This window comes from Tupaia chinensis, unplaced genomic scaffold, assembly GCF_000334495.1.
Source record: "Tupaia chinensis unplaced genomic scaffold, TupChi_1.0 Scaffold148470_1, whole genome shotgun sequence".
Lineage (NCBI taxonomy): Eukaryota > Metazoa > Chordata > Mammalia > Scandentia > Tupaiidae > Tupaia > Tupaia belangeri.
This window is the reverse complement of record NW_006208319.1, coordinates 808,363-833,861: the sequence shown is the minus strand read 5'-3', so window position 1 is coordinate 833,861 and position 25,499 is coordinate 808,363. Positions and strand designations below refer to the sequence as shown.

At 38.8% G+C, this 25,499-nt stretch overlaps 1 protein-coding gene across 1 annotated transcript in view; it reads right to left on the bottom strand.

The window, feature by feature from the left end:
* Positions 1–25,499, bottom strand: part of PKHD1 (PKHD1 ciliary IPT domain containing fibrocystin/polyductin) — a 578,800-nt gene that overhangs the window by 457,853 nt on the left and 95,448 nt on the right. Inside the window, exon 35 of the mRNA XM_006170441.3 lies at positions 11,619–11,769. Coding sequence (XP_006170503.1) covers positions 11,619–11,769 — 151 coding nt within the window. The remainder of the gene's footprint in view (positions 1–11,618; positions 11,770–25,499) is intronic.

Sequence of the window (25,499 nt, the reverse complement as noted above, 5' to 3'; positions counted from 1 at the left end):
CTGCTGAAGGTTCTTGTCTGTAGCTCTCTCTCTCTGTTTCTGTCTATCTCTCATGAAAGAAAGAAAAATAGAAACTTGAAAGTACAGAGAAAAAGAACTTACAAAGTCTTTGGTTCAAATATGTGGCAAATCCTCTTTCACACAGCCAGTCCTGTTTATAATAAGATCACAATAAATAATAACATGAAATGTGACACTAATTTTGCATAACAATTTGCAGGACACTCACAAATAGCTTTCTTAATTGTATAGTCTTAGCATGTATATAACCAAAAATAATGACACCTGACACATTTTGAGGGTTTCCTATGCTGAGTGCTCTCCATGAATTATTCAGTTCTAACAACTCTATGAAGTAGGAATGAACAATTTCAGTGGAGTTAAGAAAATTTGCCCAAAGTTATCTAACAAGCAGAAGGATCAGCCTCAAATTCAGTTTCGTCCTAGAGTGTAGGCTCATTACTACTATATCATAACCTCTCTGCTGGACTTCTAGGATCCTCTTACTAGCTCTCTCTTACATGTGCTGTTTCCTCCCTCCAAAAGCGGGAAGTCAGATAGCACTAATCTATTGAAAGGTTAAGTAAGTTGCCACACAGTCACAGTCAAACAGAGGCATTGCTCAGATCAGAACCTGAGCCTCAGAAGTACCATTCACTACGTGGCTTATTTGTCTCTGCTGTCTGCCTAGCTATCCAGGCACATAAAGCCTTTCAGATAATGAAGCCAATCTGCTAAACTGCTACCTCCCCAATTCCTCCTCCCCCTGTAGTAGGAAATCGGCATACATTAGGAACCTTGTTTCACACACATACACACACACACACACACACACACAAGTACCATTCACTACGTGGCTTATTTGTCTCTGCTGTCTGCCTAGCTATCCAGGCACATAAAGCCTTTCAGATAATGAAGCCAATCTGCTAAACTGCTACCTCCCCAATTCCTCCTCCCCCTGTAGTAGGAAATCGGCATACATTAGGAACCTTGTTTCACACACATACACACACACACACACACACACACACACACACAGACAGACAAGGGCTCCAGTGAGTTTCCTCCGAATCAGCCAGGTCAGAAGGGAATGACCAAGCTTCTATGTCTTACGTCCCTGATCTAACAATCAGCCTGACCCCCTTTCCACAGCACTTCTCTCTACAGGTGTACATCCCTTAAGATACACACTGAATAAAAGATATGGGTCTAAAAGGAAAGGAAGAAGAGAAATAAGAAAGGAGGAGCGAAGAGGAAAGGAGAACAGTGGTGAGGAGAGGAGAGGGGAAAGGGAGGGTATGCAGAGGAAAAGAAAGAGAAAAGAAGTGGAAAAGGAAAGATAAAAAGGAAACTAAAGAAGAAAAAAAATAGAGGCCAGCAGGTGACATAGTGATTAGGGCACTGGACTTCCACATGGTCAACTGTGGCTCAAGTCCTGGACGAAGCAGTTTGAAACTCACGCTGGGTGTGTATGTGTGCATGCCCAAAGTCCCAAGAAGACAATGGAGGAGAAGGGATTGCAGCATGGCTATCTCTACCCTGGGGGAGAGGAGGAGTGGATTTCTCACTGTCTATCTCTCTGTCTCTCCAGCAAGCTCATGCACCCTATAGCAAAGATCTCTCAAAGAAAAAAAAAAGAGAGAAAATACAAAAGGGAAGGAAAATTGAAAACAAAATAAGAGAAAGAAAAAGAAACAAAATAAAAAGGAAAACTTTGTCTCTGAATTTTAGTAATAGACAAAAGGTAGCCCCTAAAAAACTACACACATTATAAATAAAATGTAAAATCTGTCACATTACTGAATTGTATGAATTTTCTAAGAGAATCTCCTTAAATAAAAAGTTGGGATTAAATTAAGCAGTGTGTTTTGTTTATTTAACAGTAATTGAGTATAGATCTACATCTTCATTCACCTATTCATCATAGAGAAATCCAACACAGATGTCTACCCTCAGAATGTTTATCTAGTTGAGAGATAAGATACTTAAATAAATACATGTAATTTAAACATATGAAAAGATACATTTCATAAGACATGTATGATAAAGTACTACAGGATTGTCCAAAGGAAAAATCTTCCAGTGTTTGTTTGTTTGTTTGTTTTAAGGAGAGATTTTTGCTATGGGGCACATGGGTTTGCCAGAAAGAGAGAGACAGAAAGTGAGAAATCACCTTCAGTCGGGATGGCCACACTGCAATCCCTTCTCCTCCATTCTCCTCTTAGGATTTTGGGCACACATGCACACATACCTGACTTGAGTATTAAGCCACCTGGTCCAGGACTCAAATCATGGTGAACTATGTGGGAGTTCAATGACGTGAGCATTATGCCATCTGCTGGTCCCAATCCTCCAGTTTTAAGGAAAGGAAAATACTCCTGAGGGAAATAGGCCCTAAATGAATTTTAAAATACATATACTTGGGAGCCAGCAGGTGGCATGGTGGTTAAGGTGTTGGGCTCCTATATGGCCAACCATGGTTCATGTCTCAGACCTGGCAGCTTGAGAATCACACTGGGCATATATACAAGCATGCCCAGAATCCCAGGAGGAGGATGGAGGTGAAGGGATTGCAGCATGGCCATCCTCACAGGAGGGGGCAGTGGAGGCAGGGTGGGTGCAGGTGGTAGAGAGCGGTCAGACCTGGATAGGCACTAGTGACCTTTAAAGTAAAAATAATCTTTGCGCTTACACTACAAGACAAACAAAAGCTCTAACAAAAACATACTGCTATTAGACTCCAAGGCAGTGTAAATTTTAAAAAGCTGGGTGTCAGCCAGAGAAGGACAAAAAAATCTTGTTTAAAACTTTGAGACACAAAACACAAAATGCTCCACAGCTAGTTAATAATAAAAGATGCCTAGCTTTACCTTCCACTTCTCCCTTCCCTTATTGCCCTAAAAAAAATGATAATAAAAAGCTAAAAAAAAAAAAAAAAAAAAAAGCTCAGAGCCACTGTAATCTCCATCAGAGATGCCGAGTCTGCCCAATTCCCACTTTTCTCTACTTATTTGTCTATGTGTTCTTCCTAAATCCATAGTCGCTCCCACGTGGAGTTCACCCCCCTATACCCTGCTTCATTGAGCCAGGACAGGGAAGGATTTCTCACTTTCCTTCTCATTTTCTCTCTCTGGTGAGTTCATCCACCTATGACAACAAACAAACAAAATACAAACACATTGGATAAAATGATGATTTAACCAAACATTAAAGTTAGTTGAGAGCTATTTTTAGTCTCTAGAAGAATGAATAAGAGAGATCTATGGGATTTTACTGGGTCTTATCAAATCAAGTAACACACTTGAAGACCACAGTTTTAATCAAAGCACCTTTAACTTAAAACAACTATTTCTAGCACTTACGATGAGAAGAATATGCAAGAGGAAGATGCTGTCCAATCGCAATATTTATCTGTATCTTTCTCTTCCAACTTATGATCTATACCAGATGCCTGTATTCCTTGATATTTATTTACTCCTTAACCCCATAAAGTCTTGTTTTTCTGCCCATCAATACTGTTCTGCAGCCTCAAAAGTCACCACTAACCTCTTCATCACAATACCTTTTGGTAGCTCTCAATACACATTCGAACTCTCCTCGCACCTGGGTTCTATAACACTCCAGCAAGAATTATCGAACATACTGTTATAAAAACCTTTCGTTCACAGGAAACTTTTGCCTACAACTGCAATCAACTATCATAGCTTCATACTGACACCGGAAAGCAGACAGTTTAAGCACTCTAATTTTGTTTTTCTTTCTCAAGATAGTTTTGGTTATTCTAGATCACTGCAATTTCATAAATTATTTTAATTGGCCAGAAAATTTCTACAAAAAAAAAAATAAAATAAAGAACTACTGATGTTTTGTTGGACTTGCATTGACTCTAAGTATTAACTTAGAACAAACAGTTTAGCATTATTGAGAACTCCAATACAGCAGCAGCCACCCTTATCCAAGGGAAATACTTTGCATGATCCCCAGTGGATGCCTAAAACCAAGGAGTATACAGAACCCAATATGAAGAATCTTCAAAATGTCATGAAAAAGTGCATACTATGAAAAACTATGCATGGATTTCAAAAATATTTGCACCAAAATAAACTATTACTTTAATTCCACTTTCCACTAAGTTTCTGAAGTTCCCTAGTGTGTACTGCATTTTCCTATAGATATGTACATGTGATAAGTTGAATTTATAAACTGGGCATAGCAAAATATTAACAATAATAATTAACGATAAAATAGAACCATTATAAAAAAGTGCTAGCATTATTACTCTTGTGCTTTGGAGCCATTATTAAGTAAAGTAAGGGTTATTTGAACACAGCACTGTAATACCACTACTGTCAATCTGATAACTGAGATGGCTACTATTTAATGGGCAGGTGGCATAAACACAATAAAATACACTAGACAAAGGAATGAATCAAGTCTTGTGTCGGGTGGAGGTGGAAAGAACAAGTTTTATCATGCTACTCAGACTGACATGCAATTTAAAACTTACTAATTGTTCAATTCTGGAATTTTTCATGTAATGTTTTCAAATGGCAGTTGCTGCAGATACTTGAAACCATAGAAAGCAAAACTGCAGGAAGAGTGGGTTCTGCTGTGATGGGTTGATTTGTGTTTCTTCTGATTTGGATTCATTAATCTTCTTAAGTCTATGAGTTTACAGTTTTCACCAATTTTTAAAAATCTTTCATTATTCATTTTTTGAGAGGTTAATTAATTTATTCCGTAAGTAAGACAGACAGAGAAAGACAGAGATACAGCAGCCCAGACACAGTCCCAATGTCATGGTCCACTCCCAGCTTTTCCCAATCCAGTTATGGACATGTTTCCAGAGTGCTCAGGGAAGTCTCCAGGACAGAACTAGCAACTCTTCCATGTGAATTTGTTTTGCAGAGCCTCACGTTCTACCGCTTTCTCTCAGTTCCATGATTTTCATTTATTCTTTGAATTATTTACCATTTCTCTACTGAGATTCCCTTTAATTTCACTTGTTATGTCTCTCTTTTTCTTTAAAACCTTGAATACATTTATAAAAGCTATTTTAACATTGTTACCTAATGAATTCCAATAAGTTCCCTCATCCATAGGTCTGTTTCAATTTATTAAAATTTTTGCTTTTTTTTTTTCAGGTTTTTGATTGTATGCTATAGAAGCTGTGCTCTTGAAAGGGTGGATTTTGTTGTCTTCCTTTATAGTGTTGAACTTTGCTTCATCAAGCAATTCATTGCCTGGGAGAACTGTTTAATCCTGTCAATTTCTGTTTTCAAGACCCATTTGGATGGGTCTAGATTAGCTTTACTCTAGGACTAGATTATTTCTGAGGTCTCAATTCAATGCCCTAGTGTTGAGGGAGATATCTCGATGCTAGTCAGCACATGAAATTTCCCAGTAGAAGGGAACCTTTGGAATCTATGTTACCTCCAAGTCTTCCAGAAGCTAATCTCTTGCAAACCTCACAGAAACACACTCAATGTATGATCAGTTAACTCTCTGGTCAAAAATTCATGGGACTCCCTTCCCAGACAGACTTCGGAAGTTCCTTCACTATACAACATTCCCTCACTGGTACCCTCTCCTACAAATTCCACCAGTACCAGTAGCCTGAAACTCCAATCTCTGACCATTCTAATCAATGAGGCTGTTTCTCTCTGTTCGGGTTTCACTTGCCTGTGCTGTGTTTTAAATAGTGCTCTCAGACAGTAGGCCACTCTCTAGTTTGTTTTCTTTCTCTCAAAGATCACAGCCTTCTGTTGTCTGTTACCTAATGCCTGAAAATATTTTGAGTAGTTTTACAGTCATGTAAAAGAAGGTAAGCCTGAAATATCATTTCTCTTGGCCAAAACCAGAAGTCTATTCATTCACATTTCATTGCAATGTACTAAAAATCTAAGTAGGCAACTGGTGTAACTGGGGCTTTGCGAGGCTTCCAAATGCCAGTACCCATGTGTCTTTACTTTGGTTGACTCTCTCAAGAGAAGTCATCCAATCTCCTTCCTTGGATATATAACTTGATTTGCCAGGATTCTGGAGCTGGGCATAGGAAAGAATTTAGTGACAGATGAGTGTGTTGATTTTTTTTTTAAGTAAACAGATTTCTCCTTCCTCTAGATTTTAGTCAAAGTCTCTATTCCCACTCTCCCCTATACTTTGTATCAAGAACCTAATTAATACTTTAGTAATTCATTTTTTCCAAAAGTTATGCATCTGTGTCATGGACAGTGGGGTAGGAATAGATGTCTGACTTATTCAGATAGAACTAATGTCTTGGAGATATAGAAGTTAAACGCCCTCATTTTAGCATCCCACCTCATGCTTACTTTCTGATACCTAAATTTCTCTAAATTCAAAGCTTTTCTAGGATTCTGCTTAGGTTTCTAGCACCAATTACCTTATATTTTATCTAAATTTCCACTTGCAGGCACTTAATTTTGTTTTCCCTTCACCCTGTTAAATCATTTGCCAATCTCACATTTACTTTCCATCTTCACATAATGGGGTTTGTGTTATGAATGTCTTCTTACTTATCAAAGAGGAGAGTTACGCCTCTCTTCTTGCTGTACTTTTACTAAACTTGCTTGAAACAGGAGGTTCCTGCTTCTGTGTGGTGAAGAATTCATTTTTTTAATGACCACATTAATTTACACAGCAACATTATCAATAACTTCTACTTTATTCTTAATTTTTAAAAATTCTTTGATCATCATTGTTTCATATATCCTATATCATCTTCTTTCTTGGGTTCATTTTACAGTTTGCCAGAGCACATCATCTTTTTTTTTAATTGTATATTAGTATATTTGAGTTGTTATTTTCTCTTTTTAATTTTTATTTTTATTATCATCATAACCTTCTTTATATTACATTGGATTACATATAACTTTACAGTGTGTTACATTGCTTTTTCAAAAGGGAATGCCATGCATGTCAGTCAATACAAAGACATTAATCTCCCCGCTTCAACATTCAGTATCTTTTCTATGATTTTCCCAATTATTATTATTATTATAATTATTTTTTAAAACAGTCAATTACTATTTCTCATTTTGCTTGTAAGAAGACTTTACCCATCATGAAATACTTCTCAGACCAATCCAGTTGAGAATACTATACATGTCATCATCAACAGGTAATAAGCCATATCTGTTTCTCACTAACGTCCTGTCTCTCTATTTGTTCTCTTGCTATCTTTCTCTATCCTCTTCTCTTCACCTCCCCCATTCCAGAGCACATCATCTTTAAGAGTATGCACAGTGTGATAGATTTCCGAAATTATATAGTTTGTCTTTATTTTTATTCCAAATAATATTTGACTGAGTGTAGGCTTGTGGGAACAGAATCATTTCCCAGAGAACTTAAATAGCATTGCTGCAGACTTCTTTTTCCACAGATAGGGCAGACTACATGTTCAGAGAAACTTCTTCAAGTTATCACTACTGAAATGGCTGGCTCTATAACCTAATAGTTAAGGGGGCTAATCCCACATGGTCAACCATTGTTCAAATTCCAGCTCTTGTGGCTTGGAGAAAATATTCCAGGTGTGTGTGTGTGTGTGTGTGTACGCGCGTGCACCCCAAATCCTGACAGGATGGAGAAATGGAAAAAAATAAATTGTGGCATGACCATGCCACACTGGAGAATCCTTTCTCCCTCCCTTTCTCTGGTGAGCACATACACCCTCTGACTGTTTCAAAAAGGAGGAGGAGATGGATATGGAGATGAAGGAAGGAAAAGGGAGGGAAGAAGAGGAAGAGTAGTAAGAAGAGGAGGAGGAGAAGGAGAAAAGGGACAATAGATTCTGGTCTTCCCCAGGCCAAGGCCCAAATGAAGTAACCACATATGACATATGATTGACAAGCTGTTCCTTAGCCCAGGTAGAGTAGTCACACATCAAACAAGGATGACAAATTATGCCAGCACTTTTTTCTTTTTTTAATAAGACAAAGAAGTTGGCAGGGGAAAGGGGGCAGTTTCAACCTCTAGTTCTCTAGTTAGCTAGGATTATAGGCACATATTATAACATACAACCTGTTCAGATTGGTTCAGGATTCAAAACCAGGCCTCCCATTCCTGTGTCACACACCAATGTCCCTGCCTCACACAGCAATGTCCCTGCCTCACATAGCAACGCCCTACCACTAGCCACCATGGCTGGGCCTCCCAGTGTAATCATTATCTAAGGGCCTTGGACTCTTAAGAGTATCCTGGTGTGGGTGATAGATGTTATGGTCACTTAGTTATATGCCCCCCATCTATAGGCTTCACCACATTCAGTTTCTGAAGCAACCTGAACCACCCTGACAGAGTAGAATCTAGACTAGCAATTTTCTCATTCCTTTAATTTTGTTTTTACGGGCTCTGGGTAAATAGTCCCCACTTAGCTACAGCTTTCTCTAATTCATGTCATATTGATCCAGTTGGCATGATAGTTGATATTATCCAGTCTCTTGTGCCCAAGATTCTTATTTCATTCTTTAGGATCCCACTGGAGTGAACCTGGTCTTAAAGTCAGATAATTTTGCTGTAAATCCTTGATATTGTTACCCATGTATTTCTGGCAACTTGACAGGGCTGGGCTTCCAATAAACTTTTTTCTAATATTTGCTATAGGTCATGTACACTCACCCAAGAGACAGAGAAAGACAAGGAGACAGAAAAGAAGAAATCACTTCCTGGGGGGTGGCCACATCATAATCCCTTCTATTCCATTCTCCCCTTGGGATTTTGGGCATGTGTGCACACATGCCAGGCATGAGTCTGAGGCTGCTGGGTCCGGGACTCAAACCATGGTCAACTACATGGGAGTCTAGTAACATAACCATTACTCCATCTGCTGGTCCCAATATACTTTTTAAAACTATGACACTGTCACCAACATTTCAGTGCAACACTTACAACTAGAAGCTACAACCATGGGGCCTCCCTCCCTTTTTCTCCTCTGGATAGGAATTTTCTTACTCACAGTCACTAGATTAGTAGGTCTGACAAGCATGCCCTCTAGGACCTGAAGATTAAATGACTTACCTTCCCCAAATGGCTGGCTATATGGATTATAATTCCACAAAACTAGCTATGTGACCTGCATCTGGTGACTTTTCTTTTTTCCTTTTTAAGAAAGATTTTTGCTATAGGGCATATGCACTCACTGGAGAGACAGAGAGATAAAAAGCGAGAAATCACACACACAGCCTCCCCACGGGGGCAATGGCCACACCACAATCCCTTCTCTTCCAGTCTCCTCTTAGGATTTTGGACACACAGGTATATACACCCGGTGTGAGTTTTAAGTCACCAGATCCAGGACTCAAACTATGGTCAACTATGTGGGAGTCCATTACTCCAGGTGCTGGTCTCATCAAGTGGCTTTTCTTTATGAATCTTAGTTAACTCATCTCTGAAATGAGATGGCTAGTCTGGATGATGCCCAGTGTTCCAACTGCAATGCCACCATAATTCCAATGTGACTGTGATGAACTGACTCTACATATCCTTTTTTGGACTTTACCTACTTCCATATATAAGGGGACTTCAAAAAAATTTTTAGAAGGATGAAATTAAAGTATGAGTGTATTTTTTATTAAAAAAGTTGAAATTCATACACAATTTTTTCATAATATACATTTCCATGAACTTTTTAAAGACCCTTTTCACAGCCTCATTTTGCAACTATCACCTAAATATGGGATCCCGTTCTATATTATTTTTGTAATCTTTTTCAGAGTATAGCAGAGGACATTGAACATGCTTGGAACTCAGTAACTGTATATTGCATAAATATTTTAAAATGAGTGAGGCACAGAAGCCTTAAAAAGTTCAAAATCAGACTTTGAGCTGATAAAAAATTAAATGAAATCTAAGAAGTGAAACAAGCTGATTGAAACAACAAACACTACAGAGGAATAATTCTATAAAGCTTTCTTTCACTATTCCTACTGTACTAGCACTGCCCATAATGACAAGCATTGGGCATTTACTACATGTGATATGTCCCTCTCAGTGGCTCACATGATATAAGCCTCAGGAAAACTTTAGTAGGTCAGTCCTGTTATCCTCATTTTACAGATGAGAAAATGAAAGCACAGAGGAGTTAAGTCAGTTGCCTGAAATCCCAAGTAGCACATGCTGTATTTAAATTCAAAGCCTACACACTTAACTGCCGCACTAAACTGCCTCTCCCTTCCTTAAACCAGCACTTGCTCATGTGAGCACCTTGACACCACCAAGTTATTCCCCACCCAGACAGAAACTCAGGCCCAGAAAGATTGGGATGTTGCTCTGTGTCCCATCAGGGTCCCACCTCACTATGACAAACTCTTCAAACATCACTGACTGCTGAGCAAGGCACAGAGGGAAGTGGAGGCTGCAACTAGGGACAGTGGTCCTGGCAATGAATTAAAACTGGCAGTGAGCTGAAAGAAAGCAGCTGGGGGGACACAACAAAGCAAGAGGTCAGCCTTGGGCAGGCACCTGAAAAGAAGATAAAGGGGAGTGAGAAGGCTGGAGAGGTGATGGAATGGACAGTGATGCCCCAGGGGAGGTGGGTGAGGGTGGGAGAAAGGTAAACAGGGAATGAGTTGTGCAGGAAGGGCAGAAAAGAAAGTGCCATGTGTACCTGTGTACATTCTCAGAACTAGCGTTTTTTTGTTGTTGTTTTGTTTTGTTTTGTTTTTATAGAAAAAAAACATACATTATAAATCCAGGAAGCATATTTTTAGATTAGAAGAGTTGGGCTGAGGAGGCTTTCTGGAGAGAATCTGGTACAATGTATAGCACTTAATAGGCACTCAAAAAATTAAATATTTGTTCTAGGTAAAAAAAGTCAAAAAGAGAAAAATCTGAAAATTATTTTTATGAAGAGAAAGACACCTAAGGGAATATATGCTCAGTAAGTATTACTTCTTTTCTCTGTGCACAGTGAGAAGCCTAGGGAGTTGCAAATGATTACCTGACACATTTCCAAGGAGTCCTTAGCCCCCTATTTCAAGTCTGGCAAATTCTCTGAGAAGGCCATGGAGTCTCTTGCTGAGGACTCAAGAATATGTCATTGGAAGGAGTAGTTCAGAAGCTTTTGAATAATGAATTGAGGTAGGGAGAATGGACCAAATGACCCTGTGGTCCTTTTCAGTTCTAATTTTCATGCAATCCTCTCAAAAGCTGAAGTTTCCCCTCTGCTCCCCAAGGAACAGAGAAGACTGGGTGGACCAGCAGAGTTACTGCCCCACCAAGCTAAGGATGCCTAAGTGATTTGGAAGACTTTCAGAAGGGTCTGGATAAATTGTAGTCCATTTATTTCAAAAAGAAATAAGCCACAGAGAACCCCTTTCAAACACGCATGCAGGAAGCAAGACAAAATGCTGAGGAGATTATCTTTTCAGGATTTGCTCTAAAAGAGCCCAGGCAGCACTCATTTATTTTTGAGAAATATATGATTAACCATAGTTAACTATGAATTCAGATGTTGTGCATTAGACCAGCTCCTCAAAGTTTGAAAGCATTTAATATTATATATCGCTGCCATTTGGACTAAATTGTTTTTTTAATGTACACAATATTACAAATTTAATTTGAGCTGTTTGAATCAGTCTGTAAAAAAGATTTGATTATACCTGAGTGTTCTGGTCCCAGCTTTTCCGTATCTCAGTAATCTTGGCGGTAATTGGCTGATTAGGCGTCTCACACTCCATCTCTGCCTCAGTTTCCATGGTAATGTTACAGGAGCTATTATAGATGAGAACTTCATCTCTTTCCACTTTAGGGCTGAAACGAGAGGGGAGGTTAAATGGGGTGTCATCAATCTTAATGAAATGCAATTATTTTTACTCTTATTAATCATTGCAAGCCATTAGCTTGTGGCAACTACAGGCCACCATTTGTCAAATTTTGCAAATTTCTGTAATTTTGTTTCCATTCTTTTATTGTTTATTTGTTTTCCTTTTATCTGCACACCCTGCAATAAAAAGGCACGCGGTAAATATCTTTCACTGAAGCCTTTCTTTTTTTCTTTAGCAGAAGCTTCTCCCAGCCCAACTTAATAAGCAGTATGCAAACACCTAGTTCCAAAAATGGAAGGAAATGTTAGGGAGAGTTTTGGGGGATTTTTTATGTTTTTTTTTTTCTTTTTCCTTTCCCTCTTCCTGCTCTTACTCACACTTAGTGTTGGGGGAGTGAATTGCCTGAATCCCCCCAGGGCAGATGGAGAAATTGGAAAACCCATACAACTGGCTAACTGGTCCCTAATTCCAACTGTGAAAAAATGAGCTCATTTAGGCTTTCAATTCCCTCTCCCCAGCTGATGGCAATGAGGCTCTGTTGCTAGCAGTGGAACATTAACTTAGTAAATTAATTAAACTTACTTAACAGCCCAGACTAAGGAGATTCGATATATGTGCCAGTTACACTACCCGCCACTCGCTTTAAAAGTCCTCTTGCTTTAAGGAGAGAAGCCAGACTGGGTTTAAAATGAAAAACAGCAGTGTAGCATTACAGAAAATCTAAAACTACGTAGTCTAGAGGAGTTGAGAGTATAGATAGTGAAGGGTATCACTCCCCAACAGGTGTGATATTTATTCAAGATTAATCCTGGCTTTAGGCATTGTTGCAACCAACTCAAAGGATATTAGCAATAATAATGCATAATGTTTTATACTTTCCAACAATTTCATATGTATGATCTCATTTTAGCCTGTAAATTATGTAGTGGTATAAAAAAAAAAGTTACCCTAAGAGATCATGAGATTTGCATAAACTCAAATACAAAATGATGGCAGCGCTGAGATCAGAACCCAGGTGACTTGATTCCTAGAGCCACGCTCTCACATTTTGAGATGTTGATCAGACAGCCAACTGTGAAGAGAGCAGATCCCATGGGAAGACCAGGAAAGGAGGGGGAAGGGCAAAAGGTCACCACTTGGCAAACTATAAATCATGTCAAACTATAGCATCTTTTTTCAAATCAATGTCAAAATGGTTTCCCCAATAATTTGCTAGAAATAATGAGCAGGATAACTATCACACAGCTCACCACTAACTTCACTTCATGCTAAAATATTCTCAGTGCTGTATCCATCTAAAATGTGACATCTATAACCTCTGTCCTCTAGACCTACAGCAGACAGTGAACGTTTCAACACCATGGCACTCAGAACTCAAAACTGTTTGGGCTAACCACTGGGACTCTTGTCTCCCATTATCTGAACCCTCCTATGACACCTAAGAGTGTGCTCATTTTGTACCTCCCATGCTTATATTAAGATGGTTGTAAACTCAAAGTCTCCGAATTTCAACTGCCTGAGGCTTTCACCATGGTATAGTTATCCAGCTGATTTCCTGGGAAGCATTAGCATGCTGAGGTTAGGTCTGGAAGCAGATCAGCTAGATTTGAATCCCAGCACAGATCTTTACCATCTATACATCATTGAAGTCATGACGCTCTATGTTTTGGTTTCCGCATTTCTGAAACGGAATTACTAAAAGTCAAGTACCTATTTTATACAAGTGTTGAGGGAATTGAGCAAAATGAGACATTTTGAAATGATTAACACAATGAGCCAGTAGGTGGCATGGTGGTTAAGGCACTGGACTCACACATGGTTGGACACAGTTCAAGTCGTGCACCTGGTAGCTTGCTTTTTCACTTTCCTCGCGCTCTCTCTCTCTCTCTCTCTCTCTCTCTCTCTCTGTCTGTCTGTCTCTCTTTGGTCACTTTAAAAATAATAATAATAATAACAAAATTAAAAGTTCATAAAAAAATAAAAATGATTAGCACAGAACCTGATATACAGGTAGTGTCTGTTAAAGGCAGCTCTGTTATAGCTTGGGGTGATAGTGGTGTAAGTGATGTTGTTATTGAAAATTATATGTGGAAATTTTCATTCATTATTGCTAGATTTCAGCTCACAGATTTGAACCCATTGCTCAAATATGTTTGAATCTAGAGCTTATACCTCCTGGTATGAATCCATTTAGTTGAACCACCATCTATGGGATAGACAGAGGGAGCCACAGGAGTAACACAATATTTACTTCTGGAATGTCAGTCCTATTCCCAAAGTTCAGAAAGGAAAAGCATAGTAATTTAAGTTTTAAATTAAAATTTTATGTAATATTTAGATAAATGTGGAAATTTAGTCAACTAGAATGCGAAATTCATAAGGACTTTTTAATTTTTAGTTTTTTATATAGGATGCTTGCACTCACCAGGGACAGACAGGGAGAGAGATGAGAAAGCACTCCCCAAGGGCAATGGCCATACCAGTCTCTTCTCTTCCACCCTCCTCTTGGAATTTTGGGGCCCCACACATGCACTCAACGTGATTCTCAAGCCTTTGGGTCCAGGACTCCAACCACAAAGTTGGCTGTGTGGGATTCAGTGTCTTAACTGCCACACCACCTGCTGACCCTTCACATGTTTTGTTTTCTTTTCTTTTCTTTCTTTTTTTTTTTTTTTTGGAGAGATTTTTCACTGTAGGGCGAGTGCGCTCGCCAGACAGACAGAGAGAGACATAGAGACAGAAAGCGAGAAATCACCCCCCAGGGGGGATGGTCACGCCGCAATCCCTTCTCCTCCATTCTCCTCTCGGGATCTTGGGCACGCATGCACACGCGCCCGGCATGAGTTTTAAGCCACCGGGTCCGGGACACGAACCGCGGTCGACTACGTGGGAGTCCAGCGACATAGCCATTACGCTAACTGCTGGTTCCCCTTTTCTTTTCTTTCTTCAAGTTTACCATAGGGCGTGTACACTCACCAGAGAGAGACACAGAAAGGGAAAGTGGGAAATCAACCACAGCGGGGACGGTCACACCACAATACCTTCTCCTCCATTGTCCTTTTAGGCATTTGGGCATGCACATGTGCCCAGCACAATTCTCAAGCTGCCAGGTCTTGGACTCAAACCATGGTCTTCCATGTGGGAATCCAGTGCCTCAGCCATCATACCACCTACTGGCCCCTCATGTGGACTTTTAAAATATTTGACTTCAAAGCAATTTGAGGCTTGTGTCAGGCTATTTGGGATTTTGCAATTAGAACTTCTGTGTGTGTGTGTTTGGTTTTTTTGTTTCTGTTTGGTTTGGCTTGGTTTGGTTTTTTTTTGGTTTTTTGTTTTGTTTTGTTTTGTTTTGTTTTGTTTACCTGCTTGAGGTGGAAGAAGTTAATTTTTGGGATATTATGAGAAAGTCTTCCTCTATATTTATTTTATGAACCATTTAAAAAGCTATCAGAGAGACCAGCAGATGGCAGAATGGTTACATCATTGGACTCTCACATGGCCAATGCTGTTTTTAAGTTCCTGACCTGGAAGCTTGAAACTCAGGCGCTTGTGTGTGTGTGTGTGTGTGTGTGTGTGTGTGTGTGTGTTGTGCTCCCAAAATCCAAAGAGGAGAATGGAGAAGAAGGGATTGCAGCACGGCCATCCCCTCTTGGAATGGGAGTAATTTCTTACTTTCTGTCTCTCTGCATCTCTATTTCTCCAGCATGCACATATGCCCAATAGCAAAAATCTCTCTAAATAAAAACGAAAAGCTATCAGAAAAGAAACAAAATTTGTTCATATATTTTATGAATCAGTTTCCAGATACTACTTTAATTTCTGAAGACTCACAGACCATCTGATTAAAATTCATTCTAGAATTTTGTCAGGGATAACATCAAACTCAATTACCTCAATTTTCTACATGTCCAGAGTTCCCGTTTTTCCCCTTTACAAGTGATTTAGAGAATATTTGCACATCACTTCTCTCTGTCAGGTGTCCCCTAACAATTGTATGAGCATTTTTTTAAAATCTGAAACCACAGACTTGAGCTGGGAAAAGTAGTGACCACCTTCCTACGACCTTTCTTGATTTCCTTGGCCAGGAGTCACTCTACCCTCCTTTTGTTTGCACCCTCTTCTTGTTCTGAAAAAGGTTAAATCCCATTCTGTTAGCTCAGACTTTCTTTTACAAGCTTTAGCTCATACTTCTTTTTGGTTTTGATCCTGATAATCTCTCCAGAATTTTTTTAATTAAAAAGCCATCACCAAAGTTAGCTGAAACACCAAGATATCCAAAATAGACTAACATTTATGAAATTTCAAAGTTTCTTAATAACTCACTACTATTCCATGTTTTCTTTCACAATAATTCTATGAGTTAAGAAGTAAACTTGGGGGTCAGCAGGTGGCATGATAGTTAATATGCTGACTCCCACATGGCTGACCACAGTTTGAGTTTGAGTTCCAGACCTGATGGCTTGCTTTCTCACTTTCTCTTTCTCCCACTCTCTCTCTCTTTCTGTCTTTCTCTGGTGAGTGCACGTAACCTATAGCAAACTTAAGAACCAATAATGATAGTATTAAGTAAAATTAAATAAGTAATTATTTAAAAAAGAAAGTATACTTGGCCAGATTTAAATATATATGCATATATGAGATACCAATATCCATAACTATATACCATATAAAGATGTACAAACAGATACAGATATAATTACCCATGTGTACACATGTGCACACATGTACATATCTATCTGGGGAGGATATGGTAAGAAAAGATCTGACCCAAATGGTAGAAAGATAGTTCTAGAACTAGGTTCCTTACTTGCAATTTATTCTTTAAGATCTAACCCTAAAGCTAAGTAGGTAATGTTGCGGCACCAGCAGGTGGCATGGTGGTCATGGTGCTGGATGCTCACATGGCCTACTGTGGTTTGAGTCCCATACCTGGTGGCTTGAAACACACTGGGTTTGTGTGTGCCCAGAATCCCATGATGAGAATGGAGGAAAGGGGACTGTGGCTTGGCTATAACCACCCCCCTCACCTGGGGGTGATTTCTTACTTTCCCTCTCACTGTCTTTCTGGCAAGCGCATGGGCTCTATGGCAAAAACCTTAAATTAAAAAAAAAAAAAGTCGATAATCTTGTATGTGCTCTTAGGATAGGTAGGCATTCACACGTAGGCATTCACACTCCCCCAGGTAGCATGAACTCACATCCTATAGCTCTGAAATCTTGTTGAATCTGTGCAGCTCAGGCAAGGTTATCTTCACTGACACGACTGCATGACATCATGCTAAGTCCACCATGAGTCAGATGTCTTGAGTCCCAGTCCAACACTGCCAAGGCTCAACTGTGTGACTTTGGAAATCACTTAACTTCCACTTAGAGCAGAATCTAAACTCCTGACTTCAGCCTTCAAGGCCTCCCAAACCTCCACAAGCTCATCTAGGGCCACTTTTCTTCTCACTTGAACTCTTTTCCTTTCTGACCTCTAAAGAGTTCGTAAAATGTGATAGTTGCTCTGCATTTGCTGCTCTCATTGACTGACTCTCTTCTTACCTCAACATAAAAGACACTTCTTAAGAGAAGATTTCTCTGAGCATACTGTCTAAGGAAGTAGCCTCCATTATTGTCTATCCCTTTATAGCACTTGTCACAACAGGCGACTGTCCTGTTTACTGTCCGGCTTTCTCTTCTACCATTAAGGGCAGGAGCTTTGCTGTCTTACTCACCAGTGAGTCACTAGCACCTGGTACAACACCTAGAACATAGTAGGAACTTGATAAATACTAGAGGGGTAGGTGGATGAATGGACAGATGGAATGGGTATATTTTTGCCATAGGTACATCAAATCCATAGTGGTAGTGCCTGGCAAAGAGATAAAACTTTCAATAAGAGTGGATTCCCTGAAAAGATCCTGGAAAGTAGTCTTCTGTGTTTACAATATAATCTTAAGAGATAGGCACTATTAACATTTTAGAATACGTGCTTCCAATCTTTTTTCTAATCACCTATATGTGTATAAACAGATATATTAATATTATATACAACAGTAAGACTAAATTGATATTCTATTTTGCAACCTAAATCTTTACTTCTTAATATATATTGCAAGCATGTCTCTGCTTAACTAAGTATTCTACCACATGATTTTTAAATGTTTGTTCATATCATATCATTTGGATGCATCCTTTACTAAGAATTATTTTATTTCAGATATTTTGTTGCACTTGAAACTTCAAAGAGAAAGCGAGAAATCACCCCCCAGGGGGGATGGTCACGCCGCAATCCCTTCTCCTCCATTCTCCTCTCGGGATCTTGGGCACGCATGCACACGCGCCCGGCATGAGTTTTAAGCCACCGGGTCCGGGACACGAACCGCGGTCGACTACGTGGGAGTCCAGCGACATAGCCATTACGCTAACTGCTGGTTCCCCTTTTCTTTTCTTTCTTCAAGTTTACCATAGGGCGTGTACACTCACCAGAGAGAGACACAGAAAGGGAAAGTGGGAAATCAACCACAGCGGGGACGGTCACACCACAATACCTTCTCCTCCATTGTCCTTTTAGGCATTTGGGCATGCACATGTGCCCAGCACAATTCTCAAGCTGCCAGGTCTTGGACTCAAACCATGGTCTTCCATGTGGGAATCCAGTGCCTCAGCCATCATACCACCTACTGGCCCCTCATGTGGACTTTTAAAATATTTGACTTCAAAGCAATTTGAGGCTTGTGTCAGGCTATTTGGGATTTTGCAATTAGAACTTCTGTGTGTGTGTGTTTGGTTTTTTTGTTTCTGTTTGGTTTGGCTTGGTTTGGTTTTTTTTTGGTTTTTTGTTTTGTTTTGTTTTGTTTTGTTTTGTTTACCTGCTTGAGGTGGAAGAAGTTAATTTTTGGGATATTATGAGAAAGTCTTCCTCTATATTTATTTTATGAACCATTTAAAAAGCTATCAGAGAGACCAGCAGATGGCAGAATGGTTACATCATTGGACTCTCACATGGCCAATGCTGTTTTTAAGTTCCTGACCTGGAAGCTTGAAACTCAAGCCAGGCACGTGTGTGTGTGTGTGTGTGTGTGTGTGTGTGTGTGTGTGTGTTGTGCTCCCAAAATCCAAAGAGGAGAATGGAGAAGAAGGGATTGCAGCACGGCCATCCCCTCTTGGAATGGGAGTAATTTCTTACTTTCTGTCTCTCTGCATCTCTATTTCTCCAGCATGCACATATGCCCAATAGCAAAAATCTCTCTAAATAAAAACGAAAAGCTATCAGAAAAGAAACAAAATTTGTTCATATATTTTATGAATCAGTTTCCAGATACTACTTTAATTTCTGAAGACTCACAGACCATCTGATTAAAATTCATTCTAGAATTTTGTCAGGGATAACATCAAACTCAATTACCTCAATTTTCTACATGTCCAGAGTTCCCGTTTTTCCCCTTTACAAGTGATTTAGAGAATATTTGCACATCACTTCTCTCTGTCAGGTGTCCCCTAACAATTGTATGAGCATTTTTTTAAAATCTGAAACCACAGACTTGAGCTGGGAAAAGTAGTGACCACCTTCCTACGACCTTTCTTGATTTCCTTGGCCAGGAGTCACTCTACCCTCCTTTTGTTTGCACCCTCTTCTTGTTCTGAAAAACGTTAAATACCATTCTGTCAGCTCAGACTTTCTTTTACAAGCTTTAGCTCATACTTCTTTTTGGTTTTGATCCTGATAATCTCTCCAGAATTTTTTTAATTAAAAAGCCATCACCAAAGTTAGCTGAAACACCAAGATATCCAAAATAGACTAACATTTATGAAATTTCAAAGTTTCTTAATAACTCACTACTATTCCATGTTTTCTTTCACAATAATTCTATGAGTTAAGAAGTAAACTTGGGGGTCAGCAGGTGGCATGATAGTTAATATGCTGACTCCCACATGGCTGACCACAGTTTGAGTTTGAGTTCCAGACCTGATGGCTTGCTTTCTCACTTTCTCTTTCTCCCACTCTCTCTCTCTTTCTGTCTTTCTCTGGTGAGTGCACGTAACCTATAGCAAACTTAAGAACCAATAATGATAGTATTAAGTAAAATTAAATAAGTAATTATTTAAAAAAGAAAGTATACTTGGCCAGATTTAAATATATATGCATATATGAGATACCAATATCCATAACTATATACCATATAAAGATGTACAAACAGATACAGATATAATTACCCATGTGTACACATGTGCACACATGTACATATCTATCTGGGGAGGATATGGTAAGAAAAGATCTGACCCAAATGGTAGAAAGATAGTTCTAGAACTAGGTTCCTTACTTGCAATTTATTCTTTAAGATCTAACCCTAAAGCTAAGTAGGTAATGTTGCGGCACCAGCAGGTGGCATGGTGGTCATGGTGCTGGATGCTCACATGGCCTACTGTGGTTTGAGTCCCATACCTGGTGGCTTGAAACACACTGGGTTTGTGTGTGCCCAGAATCCCATGATGAGAATGGAGGAAAGGGGACTGTGGCTTGGCTATAACCACCCCCCTCACCTGGGGGTGATTTCTTACTTTCCCTCTCACTGTCTTTCTGGCAAGCGCATGGGCTCTATGGCAAAAACCTTAAATTAAAAAAAAAAAAAGTCGATAATCTTGTATGTGCTCTTAGGATAGGTAGGCATTCACACGTAGGCATTCACACTCCCCCAGGTAGCATGAACTCACATCCTATAGCTCTGAAATCTTGTTGAATCTGTGCAGCTCAGGCAAGGTTATCTTCACTGACACGACTGCATGACATCATGCTAAGTCCACCATGAGTCAGATGTCTTGAGTCCCAGTCCAACACTGCCAAGGCTCAACTGTGTGACTTTGGAAATCACTTAACTTCCACTTAGAGCAGAATCTAAACTCCTGACTTCAGCCTTCAAGGCCTCCCAAACCTCCACAAGCTCATCTAGGGCCACTTTTCTTCTCACTTGAACTCTTTTCCTTTCTGACCTCTAAAGAGTTCGTAAAATGTGATAGTTGCTCTGCATTTGCTGCTCTCATTGACTGACTCTCTTCTTACCTCAACATAAAAGACACTTCTTAAGAGAAGATTTCTCTGAGCATACTGTCTAAGGAAGTAGCCTCCATTATTGTCTATCCCTTTATAGCACTTGTCACAACAGGCGACTGTCCTGTTTACTGTCCGGCTTTCTCTTCTACCATTAAGGGCAGGAGCTTTGCTGTCTTACTCACCAGTGAGTCACTAGCACCTGGTACAACACCTAGAACATAGTAGGAACTTGATAAATACTAGAGGGGTAGGTGGATGAATGGACAGATGGAATGGGTATATTTTTGCCATAGGTACATCAAATCCATAGTGGTAGTGCCTGGCAAAGAGATAAAACTTTCAATAAGAGTGGATTCCCTGAAAAGATCCTGGAAAGTAGTCTTCTGTGTTTACAATATAATCTTAAGAGATAGGCACTATTAACATTTTAGAATACGTGCTTCCAATCTTTTTTCTAATCACCTATATGTGTATAAACAGATATATTAATATTATATACAACAGTAAGACTAAATTGATATTCTATTTTGCAACCTAAATCTTTACTTCTTAATATATATTGCAAGCATGTCTCTGCTTAACTAAGTATTCTACCACATGATTTTTAAATGTTTGTTCATATCATATCATTTGGATGCATCCTTTACTAAGAATTATTTTATTTCAGATATTTTGTTGCACTTGAAACTTCAAAGAATATGATTATTTGCAAATAATATACATTTTTTATCTCCTTTCTTAAAATAAAATCCTAGAAATAAAGTTGCTGGCTCACAGGGTATAAGAAATATAAGGTTATTTTAGTGTATTGCCAAATAGTCCACTAAAGATTTTGCACTAATAACCTTCCCACCAGCAGCAAAGAGCAGTATGGATTTCCTCTACCCTCATAAACACTATGTATAAACTTAGTTTAAATCACAGGACATTTCTTTCATTATAAAATTTATTATCACACATAAAAAAGTCAGTAAACCACACTTTGAAAATTATTATAGTGCAATAAATTAATAAGCCAAAATGATATAATCAGATAAGCTATGTTTGCAATGTATTGGGTCATTTTACAAAGAAAATTGTGAAAATCTTTAAAAACATATTGAAAAGGACATAAAAAAGTAGGACATCCCATGTTCCTGGATCAGAAGGATTAACATAATCAAAATGGCAATTCTACCCAAATTAATGTACATATTCAATGTAATTTCAATCAAAATACTAGAGACATTCTACACAGATCTAGAAAAGACAATCATAGAATTTGTCTGTAATCATATAAGACCTCATATTGCCAAAGTAATTCTGCACAAAAAGAGTGGAATGGGTGGCATATCACTCCCTGACCACAAAATATACTATAAAGCTGTGATCATCAAAACAGCATGGCAATGGAATAAAAACAGACATGTGGACCAATGGTATAGAATATAGAGACCCCAGAAATAAACCCCAAAGCGTACAATCACCTTACTTTTGACAAAGGATACCTGTCAATCTATTGAGAGAAAAAAAAAAATCTTTTTAGCAAATGATGCTGGAAAAACTGGGTATCCACCTGCAGAAAGATGACACTGAATCCCCATCTTCACCATTAACAAAAATCAACTTATAATGGATAAAAGATCTGAACCTAAGACCTAAAACTATAAAACTTCTGGTGTAAAACACTAGGGAAACTCTGGGGGACATTAGGGTAGGAAAAGATTTCTTAAATAAGACTCCCAAAGCATGGGCAATAATAAAATAGACAAGTGGGACTATATCAGATTAGGAAGTTTCTGCAAGGCAAAGGACACAACTATTATGTGAATCGACAACCCTCAGAATGAGAAAATATTTTTGTAAAATATGCCTCAGATAAGCAACTGATAAAGAGGATACACAGGAAACTCAAGTGGCTTACCTGGAGAAAAAAAAGATTAACCCAATTAAAAGATGGGAGAATGAGCTGAACAAAAATCCCTCTAAGGAAGACATATGAATAGCCAAAGAGCATATGAGGAAATGCTCAACATCTCTTGTAATAAGGGAGAAGCAGATTAAAACCACAATGAGATACCACCTAGCCCCTGTCAGAATGACAAAGATTAAAAATACAAAAAGTGATCAATGTTGGTGAGGTTGTGGTGATGGGGGAACTCTTCTACACTGTTGGGGGGGAATGTAAACTGCTTCAGCCACTGTGGAAAACAAATGGAGGCTCCTCAAAGATTTACAAATAGAACTACCATTTGATGCAGCAACCCCACTTCTGGGTATCTACCCAAAGGACAGGAGAATGATCAGTCAGAAAAGTGCTTGCACATCAATATTTATTGCAGCATTTTTTACGATTGCTAAGACATGGAACCAACCCAAATGTCTACAAATAAATGAGTGGATTGAAAAAGTGTGGCACATATATTCTATGGAATACTATTCAGCCATAAAAAAGACGACCCTGGCATTTGCTAGAAAGTGGTCGAATATGGAAGATTTATTGCTGAGTGAAGCAAGTCAGGCTATAGAAGAAAAATATAAGTGTATCCACTTAATATATACCAACTATCTACACTATATGGTAGCAGTGAAAATAGTTATGGATGCTGTAGATAGTGTGGAACGGTGTGTGAGAGGAGAAGGGAAGACTATAAAGAAAGATAGCATGAGAGCAAATAGAGAGGCATGACATTTGTGGAACACAGAAATTGTTTATTACCTGTTGATGGCAACATTGTATAGTATTCTCTACTGGAATGGTCTGGGAAGTATTTCATGTTAGGTGAATTCTCTTTACAAGCCAAATGATGTATAATTATTGAATGTTTAAAAAATATATGAGAATAGGGACCAGCAATTAGCGTAATGGCTATGTTGCTGGACTCCTATGTAAGTGACTACGGTTCACGTCCTGGACCCAGCAGCTTAACTCACACCGGGCACGTGTGCATGCGTGCCCAAGATCCCAAGAGGAGAATGGAGGAGAAGGGATTGTGGCATGGCCATCCCCCCTAAGGGGTGATTTCTCGCTTTCTCTCTCTCTGTTTCTCTCTGTCTGTCTGGCGAGTGCACACGCCCTATTGCGAAAACCTCTCAGAAAAAAAAAAATATGAGAATAAAAACTAATCATCTAAAAAAATGAAAAATGAAAAGCTATTTGATGATGATGATGATGCTGTGGATAGTAATGTCTTTGTCTTGGCTGATATGCTAGCAATCATGCTGCTGGAAAAAGAAATGTTATATACTGTAAAGATGTATGTGATTAAATGTAATATAAAAATAAAAAAATCTATTGGGTCATCAGAAAAGTCATGATACTTTTTAAAATTTATTATTATTATTTATACATTTAATCACTATATATCATTTAGATTGTAAAGAGCCTTTTACCCACATGATATACACCTCAGACCAACCTAATTGAGAATACTATACACGTCATCATCAACAGGTAATAAATCTGTCTTATCGCTCTATTTTTTTCTCTAAATTTCCTTTCCTATGCAAAAAGAATGGAGTGGGTGGCATCTGACCCCAAAATATATTACAAAGCTGTGATAATCAAATTAGCATGATATGGGCACAAAAACAGACATGAGGAACAACGGAACAGAGTAGAGACTCCAGAAATAAACCCCCAAACATACAGCCAACTGATCTTTGTCAAAGGGTACCAATCAAGGAAAAACATCTTTAGCAAATGGTGTTCAAAAAACTGGGTATCCAGCTGCAGAAAGATGAACCTGAACCCCCATCTGTCACTATTAACAAAAATCACTTCAAAGTGGATCAAAGATCTAAACCTCAGACCTCAAACTATAAAACTACTGGTGGAAAATACTGAAAAAACTCTGGGAGTCATAGGTTAGGCAAAGTCTTCTTAAGCAAGACACCCAAAGCACAGGCAATAACCCCCAAAATAGACAAGTGGGATTAAATTAGTTTAAGAAATTTCTTCACAGCAAAGGACATAGTAATCTGTGTAAACAGACAACCCTTGGAATGGGAGAAAATTCTTATAAACTACACCTCAGATAAGGAACTGATAACCAGAAAACATAAGGAATTCAAGCAGCTTACCCAGAAGAAAATGATTAACCCAATTAAAATGTATGACTTTTGTTTTAAATCTTACTTAAGAAAAGATATTAGCCAGAACAGTGAGAAGCACTTTTGAAATAATATTAACAGAGAAGGGTTTAACTATTTTTCATTAGCATATTGATTGTACAAATTTGTTGGAGTACATGCCATTTTTCAGTATAAGAATATAATATGTAAAATATAACATATAATAATTAAATCAGGATAATGAGCCTAAGGGTATGACTTTTAGTGGGTCTGAGGTTTAGTTTTCTTTGTACCTCAGAGTGAAGAGGAAGGGCATGAAAGAACTCCAAAGAAGTAGCTTTGGGGATCCAGAGAAGGTCCCTGAATTTAGCAGAGTCAGGACTGCTGATATGTACCTGTTGGTGTCCAGCATTAGTAAGTTCTCAAATCCAATCCTGCCTGCACAACTTCCAGTACCCCATTTTCTATGTGACGTAAATAGCGGCCTTGACACCCTTCTAGAAAAACTGCCAAAGAGGTTCTTCTTTTCCCCTAGCTAAATACAAATGTCTGTTAGCAAATTCATATTTAAACGCAGACTATCTCAGGACTCCAAAAAGTCAGACTGCCAGGGCAAGAGCTAGTTATCT